The sequence below is a fragment of the Bubalus bubalis genome, chromosome 6 (genome assembly GCF_019923935.1).
Source record: "Bubalus bubalis isolate 160015118507 breed Murrah chromosome 6, NDDB_SH_1, whole genome shotgun sequence".
NCBI classification, from domain to species: Eukaryota; Metazoa; Chordata; class Mammalia; order Artiodactyla; family Bovidae; genus Bubalus; species Bubalus bubalis.
In genome coordinates, this window is record NC_059162.1 from 17,893,296 (window position 1) to 17,904,246 (window position 10,951).

At 44.0% G+C, this 10,951-nt stretch overlaps 1 protein-coding gene across 1 annotated transcript; it reads right to left on the reverse strand.

The window, feature by feature from the left end:
• Positions 1-6,917: 6,917 nt before the first annotated feature.
• Positions 6,918-10,210, reverse strand: IVL (involucrin). Its single transcript, XM_006050644.3, has 2 exons — positions 10,097-10,210; positions 6,918-8,913 (listed from the first exon to the last, which is right to left on the reverse strand). The coding sequence occupies exon 2, from the start codon at positions 8,888-8,890 to the stop codon at positions 7,247-7,249; it is 1,644 nt and encodes a 547-aa protein (XP_006050706.3). The 5' UTR covers positions 8,891-8,913; positions 10,097-10,210; the 3' UTR covers positions 6,918-7,246.
• Between the last annotated feature and the right edge of the window lie 741 nt (positions 10,211-10,951).

A 10,951-nucleotide genomic window follows, 5' to 3' on the forward strand; every position in this document is an offset into this window, starting at 1 on the left:
AATAGGATATTAGCGACAAAAAGAAATAAGCTATCAAATCACAGAAAGACAGGGATGGAACGTAAATGCCTATTTATTTCTTTTTTTATATTTTAAATTGATATATTTATTTTAATTAGAGGCTAATTACTTTACAATATTGTAGTAATTTTTGCCAAACATCAACATGAATCAGCCATGGGTACACATGTGTTCCCCCTCCAGAATCCCCCTTCCACCTCCCTCCCCATCCCATCCCCCAGGGTTTTCCCAGTGTACCAGCCCAGAGCACCCTGTCTCATGCATCAAACCTTGGACCAGCGATCTGCTTCACATATAATATACACGTTTCAACGCTACCCTCTCAAATCATCCCACCCTTGCCTTCTCCCACAGAGTCCAAAATACTGTTCTATACATCTGTGTCTCTTGCTGTCTCACATATAGGGTCATCATTACCATCTTTCTAAATTCCATATATATGTGTTAGTATACTGTATTGGTGTTTTTCTTTCTAACTTACTTCACTCTGTATAATAGGCTCCAGTTTTATCCACCTCATTAGAACTGATTCAAATGCATTCTTTTTAATGGCTGAGTAATATTCCATTGTGTATATATACCACAGCTTTCTTATCCGTTTGTCTGCCGATGGGCATCTAGGTTGCTTCCATGTCCTGGCTATTATAAATAGTGCTGCGATGAACATTGGGGTACACGTGTCTCTTTCAATTCTGGTTTCCTCGGTGTGTATGCCCAGCAGTGGGATATGCTGGGTCATAAGGCAGTTCTATTTCCAGCTTTTTAAGGAATCTCCACACTGTTCTCCATAGTGGCTGTACTAGTTTGCATTCCCACCAACAGTGTAAGAGGGTTCCCTTTTCTCCACATCCTCTGCAGCATTTTAAAATGCCTATTTCTAAGTCAAAGAAGCTAGTCTGAAAAGGCTATATGCAGTACAATTTTAATTATATGACATTCTATAAAGGCAAAACTATAGAAATAGAATAAAGATTAGCGTTCAAGGAGAGCACAGAAGGGTTGGATAGATGAAGCATAAATGATTCTGTTTTAGGACAATGAAACTACTCTGTATGATAATATATATATATATATATATATATATATATAATTTTGCATTTGTTAAAACAATAGATTTTTACAGCACAAAGAGTGAAACAATGCATGCAAAATTAAAAAAAAAATAGAAAGTTGGGGAATCCTAGAAAGGAATATAGACTGTTACGATATTATCTGTGTTACAAATGTATGCAACTGCCTCATTGGAGGATGTGAGAGAAAAAGAAACTGACTTAAATAACTTTGGAAGTGAGAGAAACATGTAAGACTAAAGGCATAAGAACTGCTCATCAGCATTGTGGTATCGTTGAGACGGGAATGGCAACCCACTCCAGTATTCTTGCCTAGGGAAAGTCCCATGGACAGAGAAGCCTGGCAGGCTACTGTCCAAGGGGTTGCAAAGAGTCAGACACGACTGGGCAACTAACACTTTCACTTTCATGCTGTGTTCAGTCATGTCTGACTCTTTGTGACCCCCCGGACTCTAGCCCACCACATTCCTCTGTTCAGGAATTTTCCAGGCAAGAATACTGGAGTGGGTGGCCAATTCCTACTCCAGGAAATCTTCCTGACCCAGGGATCGAATGTGCATCTCCTTTGTTGGCAGGTGGATTCTTTACCACTAGCGTCACTTCTGATTCTGCTATAAATGTACACTGGAAATGAACAATTAAGATAATGGATGGTGGATGGTACGTGTGACATTTTTCACTGTTGGGAGTTGGAATTTACATATGAGAAAAAGGCTAGAATGATGCATGGGGTTAAGGATTATAGTTGGAGATGTTGGTATGAACTATGTTTCAGTTCAGTTCAGTTCAGTCGCTCAGTCGTGTCCAACTCTTTGAGACCCAGTGAATCGCAGCACACTAGGCCTTCCTGTCCATCACCAACTCCCAGAGTTCACTTAAACTCACGTCCATCGAGTCGGTGATGCCATCCAGCCATTTCATCCTCTGTCGTCCCCTTTTCCTCCTGCCTCCAATCCCTCCCAGCATCAGAGTCTTTTCCAATGAGTCAACTCTTCGCATGAGGTGGCCAAAGTACTGGAGTATCAGCTTTAGCATCATTCCTTCCAAGGAACACCCAGGACCGATCTCCTTTAGAATGGACTGGTTGGATCTCCTTGCAGTCCAAAGGACTCTCAAGAGTCTTCTCCAACACCACAGTTCAAAACCATCAATTCTTCGGCGCTCAGCTTTCTTCACAGTCCAACTCTCACATCCACACATGACTACTGGAAAAACCATAGCCTTGACTAGATGGACCTTTGTTGGCAAAGTAATGTCTCTGCTTTTCAATATGCTATCTAGGTTGGTCATAACTTTCCTTTCAAGGAGTAAGCGTCTTTTTTAATGTTTAGCTTAATATAAACACAGGTGGTTACATATAGAAATGCACACTCATGCACACATATACATACATGTTAGTACACATACATATATTTCCTTTGTGAATTGAGTGGACCCAAAAGAAACAATGAACTAGTAAAAGTGAGCATGACAGATCTTGGTTTTTAATGGTATTCTCCAGTATAATCAACCAGGACTCCTCAAAAAATTTGTTAACTCTAGGATCGGGGCAGGAATATACATGATAAGCCTGGTGTACCTTGTAGTACCAGAAAGGATGGAATGCTCAAAAAATCAAAAGAACAAAGGAAAAACAAAAACTAAAATCTCCACTTTGATGTTTAACCAAGGACACAGGAATCAATTGCAAGATTTCCTAATGGCCAAAGCTGGAACCATTTAAGCAACAAAATAAAATACTGTTCAAGTCTTTTGCCCAAAATAAAGAAAGTACTATCTGGATCTTTTGCCCATTTTAAAATCAGATTATTTTTTGTTTGTTTTGTTTTATTTTTTTTTAATTTATTTGTAAGAGTTCCTTATATATTTTGGATGTGAACAAACTCCTTTTGGTGACAGACCATACTATTATAGGCAAGACCATTGCCAAGGAACTTATTCTCTAGATAAGTTGGTTTTAGGTCTTGCTTTTAAGTCTTTAATCCTGTTGAGTTGATTTTGTGTATCATTCTGAGAGTCTGATTTTATTTTTTTGCATTGGAGATCCAGCTTTCTCAACACCATTTATTGAAGAGACTATCCTTCCTCCATCTTGTATTCTTGTCATCTTTGTCAAAAATTAATTGACCACATAAGTATGGATTTATTTCTAGTTTCTCTAATCTGTTTCTTTGATCCATGTGTCTCTTTTTATGTCAATATCATCCTGTTTCCAACATGTATATGAAAAAGTTCCCAACATCACTTATCAACAGGGAAATGCAAATCAAACCACAATGGGATATCCTCTCACACCTGTTAGAATTGCTATTATAAAAATGTCAAAAGCTAACAAGTGTTGGCAAGAATGTGAAGAAAAGAGAATCCTTGTACACTGTTGGTAAGAATGTAATTGCTATAGTTATTATGGAAAACAGTATGAAGTTTCTGCAAAAACTTAAAAATAAAACTCCCATATGATTCAGCAATACCACTTCTGGGTATATACACAAAGGAAATGAAATCAGTATCTTGATGAGATATCCCATGTTCATTTCAGCATTCATTATTAATGATAACCAAGGTATGGAAACAACTTAAATCGCAATGGATGAATGGGTAAAGAAAATGTGATATATGATGTTATATTGTAATGTATATATATATAAAATTTGGACTTCCCTGGTGGCTCAGTGGTAAAGAAACCACCTGCCAATGCAGGAGATGTGGGTTTAATCCCTTTGTTCAGAAGATCCCCTTCCAGAATACTGGACCCCTTCCAGTATTCTTATCTAGAAAATCCCATGGAGTAGCCTGGAGGGCTACAGGCCATGGGGTCACAAAAGTGTTGGACATGGCTTAGAGACAAAACAGCAACAGCAGATTTAATCTCAGAAAAGGAGGAAATCCTGATATTTGTGACCCCAAAGAAGCTGAATTTATAGTAGCATAGAGCAGAATAGTGGTTATAAGAAGCAAGGGTGTAGGGGGAAAAGGGAGATTCTAAAAAATGAAAGAAAGGAGAGTGGTGGTTGCTAAGGGCTGCAGGGAGAAGGTCATGGGGAAGTATCATTTGATAGGTACAGAGTTTCAGTCTTGCAAGAGGGACGGTGGTGACGGTCGCACAACAGCATGAATGTACTTAATACCTTTGAACTGCACATGATGAATATAGGAAATTTGATGTCATGCGTATTTTACCACAATAGAAAAGAAAATAAAGTACTACTGGAGTATAACCCAAAGTATAAAACAAAATATTAATGAGTACATGCTGACATAAATAAATGATTAAACACATCTACCCATATATACATCCAAACATATACACACCCATATATACATAAGGAGAGAAAATAGATATGTTTCCTGTATGGATAACTCAAAATAATTTATGAGGATACTCCATCTTCAGTGACAGGGAGCTTAACTCCTCAATTCTTTCTTAATTGTGGGCTTTGCATCATGACTTCCTTCCAAAGAATACAGTAGAGTCAGATGGGATGTTGGGAGGGAGGGTGAAGACAGTAATTTTTCAGTGGAGAAGCCAGATATATACTACCTCAGCCAGGTGATCAAGGTAATAAATCATGTGAATAATATGTACTCTTTATATAAGGTAATGAAAAAGGCAGTTTACCTCTGTAGTGTTCCTCCTAAAAACCCATAACTCCAGTCTAACCATGAAGAAAACATCAGACAAACCCGAATTGAAGGATAGGGTATAAAACACCAGACCAGGACGCCTCAAAACTATCAAGGTCATCAAAAAGCAAAGAAAGTCCGAGGAACCATCACGGTCAAGAGGAGCCTAAGGCGACAAAGCAACAGTAGTGTGTATTCTAGATGGGATGCTGAAACAGGACAAGACATTAGATGAAGACTAAAATAATTGGAATAAACCATGAGATTCAGCTAATAATAATGTACCAATACTGTTTTGCTAATTATAATAGTAAATGTGCCATACTGATATACAATGCTAATAATAAGGGAAACTGGGTGTGAAGTGTAAAGTAACTCTCTGTACTATCTTCTTGACCTTTTCATAAATCAAAAGCTATTCTGAAAAAAGGTATTTTATACATTCTGCTATATATAAAATCTATAAAGTTCTGTTGTATAGTGCATGGAGCTCTATTCGATATCTTATAAAAACCTACAATGGGAAAGAATCTGAAGTTGTACACCTGAAACCAACACAGTATTGTATATCTACTCTAGTTAAATAAATAAATTTTTTTAAAAAGAAAAGAACCACCAAAAAGGTCTAATAAAAATCAAAATCTAGGACTTCAAAAAAAATTGCACACATTCTGGGTGTTTCTAATTATTTCTCCCTGTGCCCCCAATCTTCCCACCCAGTTCTACCCAAGCTTCCTTTTAACTCTTGTCCTTTAACTTGAGCCTGCAATCTCATCCTCTAAATAATGAGAGCCACCCAAGGAGTGAAGTATTTAGATCAAAATTTTCAATGAAACACCCTGTTCACTCTATGATGGATGAATTGCAGGGTATGTGGACACAGGGATCAAAGAACAGCTTGAGGGCCATTGCAATCATTCAGGTGAGAAACCACTTCGGCCAAAGCTTGGAGGGTGTGGGTAGGAGTAGCAAGGATTGATCTCTGGTGTGGGGGTAGGGAAGAAGAGGAAATGAGGGTAGACAACGATGTGGTTTCTCTGGCTTTGGTGAATGCACAGATGGCATCATTACCCAAGAGAGAGAATCCCTAAAGAGGAATGACAGTGCGTGTCACTGGAGTTGGGCGGGGAGTAGGGACACTAAGTGCCTTTCGGACCCTTTGACTTTGGGTGCCTATGGCATTCTCAAGAGAGATGTCCCTGACATATGCTCATGCTTATGATGAAATAGCTTTGGGTAACTTGTGACAACCTGCCTGAGGTGATGTTAAATTGTCAGAGCCAGGTGATTCCTTGGTGGCTCAGCAGTTATGAATCTGCCTATAATGCAGGAGATGTGGGTTTGATCCCTGGGTCAGGAAGACCCCCCTGGAGGAGGAAATGGCAACTCACTCCAGTATTCTTGTCTGGAAAATCACATGGACCAAGGAACTTGGTGGGCTACAGTCCATAGTGTCACAGAGAGTTGGACATGACTGAGTGCACACACAAGGAGATTCCCAGGAAGGAAAGAGCCCCATGTTCTGATGTGGTTGATGGTAGGTAGTAAAGGCTACAGAAATGTCAGGGAGGGGAAAACCACTGCAATGACCTTAGATCGGTATTTCTCCAGGCTATTCAACACTTTTGGCCCCCCCGATTCCAGTTGACCCAAACTTTGTTTCCCTTAGTGACATTTTCTCTATCTCTCGAGACCAGTCCCAGAAGTCCCTCTTCTCCCTATTTCCCCAAATTCTGCTACTTTACTTTCCTAAACTCTTCCTTAACCATGACTCTTGGAAACCATGAGCACATTCTGTGGAGAGAAAATCTGGGCAAGTCCCAGAACCCAGGTGGAGCCCCGACTCCTTACCCATGCCTGTGGCCTTGAGCTAGGATTGGGTTCAGTGGGTATAATGGAAGGTAGTGCTGAACTGAGATGAATAGATCCTCTTCCCTCAGCCAAGGTAACCCATTCCCTCTTCCTGACTGCTGAGTGCTACTTTCAGGTACATGAGTGAACTTTTGTTTTGCTATTGTTTTCATTTCATTTTTAGAAGCTGTTGAATGTATTGAGTTATTTGGGGTACAGAATCAAAGAGGGGTCAGAATATCTGTCCACTTATGGAAACTGGCCAAGAGAGTCATTCTCAACCTTTAACCTGCACACACAGGTTTTTATATGGTGAATGATAGAGGGTAAAAATTCAAATAAAATACAGGATTCCAGGCCTTCCAGGATTTATTCTGTATTATTGTACAGACTCACAGATTCAGCTATAATAGTGGGGATGTATTCAGAGTAGCTATAGTCACTCTCTCCTCAGGTAAAGCCTCTGGCCACCTGAGGTTGGGATTGGGCTCATCAGGGGTGGATGCTGGGTTGTAACTCCCCCCACCCCAGCCCTATCAAGGAGACATGCAGAAGGTCAGGGTCAGGCAGGTTCACAGATGAGGCGGGTCACCCAGGTTGGGGGCCCAAGATAAGTGAGGCCACTGGCTCTCTCTTCACTTGTATGGGATTTCCAGGGGCCTCTGGGACACTGCACATGGTTACTTTTGTTTAGAAGGCACTACACCTCCTGCTTCTTCAGAGGGCAAGGCTTTTCCCTTCAGTGGCAGGACTGGGTGGGTCTCTTGGACCTGGCCGGGAGCTGGGACAAACACAGGCTGTTTCAGCTGCCCCTCCTGCTGCTCCAGCAGCTGCTCCTCTTTCTTTTCCATTTGCTCCTCTCTCTTTGCTGGCTCTTGACCCAAGTGCTGGCCCAAGACCTTCTTCTCCTGTTCCAGCTGCAGCCCCAGGTGTTCTGCTTCCTGATGTTCCACGTGCTGTTCTTTTTGCTGCTGCACTTCCTGCTCCTGTAGCTCCTGGTGTTGCTTTTTGACATGCACTTCTGGCACCTGTGATTCTTGCTGCTGCAGCTCCACATGCTTTTCTGGCACCTGTGACTCTTGTTGCTGCTGCTCCACATGCACTTCTGGCACCTGTGACTCTTGTTGCTGCTGCTCCACATGCACTTCTGGCACCTGTGATTCTTGCTGTTGCTGCTTCACATGCTGTTCCTGCACCTGAGACTCTTGCTGCTGCAACTCCACATGCACTTCCTGTACCTGTGACTCTTGGTGTTGCTCTTCCACATACTGTTCCTGCACCTGTGACTCTTGCTGCTGCTGTTCCACATACTGTTCCTGCACCTTTGATTCTTGCTGCTGCTGTTCCACATGTTGTTCCTGCACCTGTGACTCTTGCTGCTGCTGTTCCACATGCTGTTCCTGCACCTTTGACTCTTGCTGCTGCTGTTCCACATGCTGTTCCTGCACCTGTGACTCTTGCTGCTGCTGTTCCACATGCTGTTCCTGCACCTGTGACTCTTGCTGCTGCTGTTCCACATGCTGTTCCTGCACCTGTGACTCTTGCTGCTGCTGTTCCACATGCTGTTCCTGCACCTTTGACTCTTGCTGCTGCTGTTCCACATGCTGTTCCTGCACCTGTGACTCTTGCTGCTGCTGTTCCACATGCTGTTCCTGCACCTTTGACTCTTGCTGCTGCTGTTCCACATGCTGTTCCTGCACCTTTGACTCTTGCTGCTGCTGTTCCACATGCTGTTCCTGCACCTTTGACTCTTGCTGCTGCTGTTCCACATGCTGTTCCTGCACCTTTGACTCTTGCTGCTGCTGTTCCACATGCTGTTCCTGCACCTGTGACTCTTGCTGCTGCTGTTCCACATGCTGTTCCTGCACCTTTGACTCTTGCTGCTGCTGTTCCACATGCTGTTCCTGCACCTTTGACTCTTGCTGCTGCTGTTCCACATGCTGTTCCTGCACCTTTGACTCTTGCTGCTGCTGTTCCACATGCTGTTCCTGCACCTTTGACTCTTGCTGCTGCTGTTCCACATGCTGTTCCTGCACCTGTGACTCTTGCTGCTGCTGTTTCACATGCTGTTCTTGCTGCTCTGGCTCTGGTTGCTGTGGTTCACACTTTTGCTCAGCCACCCCTTTCACAATTGTGTGTTTCTCCCCAAGCTCCAAGGGGACCTCCCCTGGGAGCTCCGAGTGTACCTTCTGGCATGGGGCAGGCAGTGGAGTTGGCTGCTTCACTTGCTCCTGCTGGGTATTGGTGGGAGGAGAAGCAGGCTTGAGGGACTCCTGAGAGAGGGCAGGGGGCAGAATCACTGGCAGAGTGTGTTGCTGGGACATCTTGGAAGCTGCTTTCGGTCAACCTGAAAAAGAGGAGGGGTCAGAGGAGTTACTGAAGGCAAGGAAACAGATGAAGCCCAAGAATCTGTAGCAGTACCTGGTTTCTCAGCATTCCCATTTCCCTTGGGTGGGGCACTCTGCTGATCATGCTGGGCTATCATTCCACAGAAGCAGCAGGGTGAAGGTAGGGATGGAGAGGTGTGGGGAAAGGCCCTCCTGGGAGCTTCTTGTTCCCAAGAGCCAACAGCAAGGACTGTCTCCAGAGCTGCTCTGCGCAGGTGTGCTGGATACCATCTTGTCTCCTGCCCTTGCCTATCCTTGTCTCTCCCTTGTTCCTGACCTCCTCTGACAAAGAGAAGAGATTAGGTCTGGGATTATGACAGGAAGAGGGAAGGTGCCGGGGGGTGGGGGAAGTTCTCCTGGAGGACCCCCAGATCCTGGAAAATCAGTAGCCTATCCCAAGAGGATCTGAGAGGTGATGGTGCATGCCCTGGACTGGAGTCACATGACATGATCTTGGCTTAAATCTCCCAGTGAAATGCTGTGTGGTTCTGGGCAGGTCATTTAGTCCCTCTGGGCCTCAGATTTCTCCTCTGCAAAATGAACCAGTTGGCATATTCAGCTCCAGAGCTTCTTTCTCTCTTGACCTTCTGAACTTTGGCTGGTGGTGGTGGGAGGGAGGGGGCTGGAAGGTTGCTAAGAGCTGGAGCTGATTGTTTCAAGTCTCCTACTTCTAAACTGGGTTTCCCTACCCCTGCTCTGCCTGAGTTCTCCAAATAGAAAGTGTTCCCAATTCAGCATGTCTCCCTTTTGGAGCACAGCTAAAAATTACAAGTGTGTCCCCAGATCCTGTTCCCCTTTAGAGAAGACAAAAAACATAGTGAGCCCAAATCAAGCAGTTTTAGGAGAGAATCTGACCATATTTCCCCTGCATCCCTATCTTACTCTTCTCTCCTCCCTGTCCCCCACACTTGAAAATACAGCCCCAAGAAAATATGATGCAGGAGGGGATTGCTGTCTGTTCTGTTTCCCAGCCATGCACCTAGCCCTCAGCACAGTGACCTGAGCTCCCCCAGAAGGACAGTGGTCCAATTGAATCCTGCACACGAGTGACCCCTGCACCCACTCAGGCTGGCCACCCCCAGCCACGTTCTGGCCTGTGGGAGGCCCCAGGTCCCAAGGCTGGTTCTACCAGCAAACACTTACCAGACTCACAGTGGGGCCAGCTGGAGAGGCTTCTAGTGGAGTGCTGAGCTGAGCAGGGGCCGAGGTGCCCTTTATACCGTTCCCCAGCCTGGCCTCCTTCCCAAGTTGAAGGAGATGGACTGGTTTCACCACTCCAGTTGGTCAACTTCCTCTAGCCCCTTCCTGACTCATCATAGGCACCTTAATCAGAAAACCCCTAAGGGGCCCTTTTCACAGAGACACACAGCTCCTGCCTGGCCAGTGGGCTCTGGGAGTTCAGTCACCCCCATGAGGCTCATCACCTTGGCACAGGGAGGTGAGGGAGGCATCTTGGGAAACTGGCCCCCTTTCCTTTTTTTTTTTTTTTTTTGTTGGCCTCAGCCAAACTTTTCTTCTGAATCTCAGTTTCTTTACCTGTAAAATGGGTTTATCCTCCTTATTAGGCTGAGGGATTCAATTTCAAGGGCACAGAAGAGAAAATTATATGTCTTTCTGGGATGTCCAGCCTGGAGACATGTTAAAGGTGGGAGTACCACTCTTCATGAAGAAACAGAGCTCTTGGGAGATTCTCTTGGCCACTAACCCACAACCTATCTGCTCTCAAGACATATCTATAACTTCATTCTGTGTAGAAGTACTCTGTCCTGGGATGGGGAGGGTTCAGTCTGACAACTTTAGGGTTGGAAAGGTTAAGCAGAAGGCTTGCAGGAGTCTCCTGCCATGTGTCAGGGGCTACCCAGGCCCTATGCTGAGGACTGTAGTTACAGAAGTTCCCAAGAATGCCAAGCTCACAAAAACTCCAAAGCGTGGACCAGTTTAGGCAAGAAACCAGGCATTAAATCTATAATATATAAAATAATAAGGATTATTTTTTAC

Bases quoted from the DNA above. Each gene is read 5' to 3' on its own strand.
- IVL (XM_006050644.3), bottom strand. From the start codon at position 8,890: ATGTCCCAGCAACACACTCTGCCAGTGATTCTGCCCCCTGCCCTCTCT.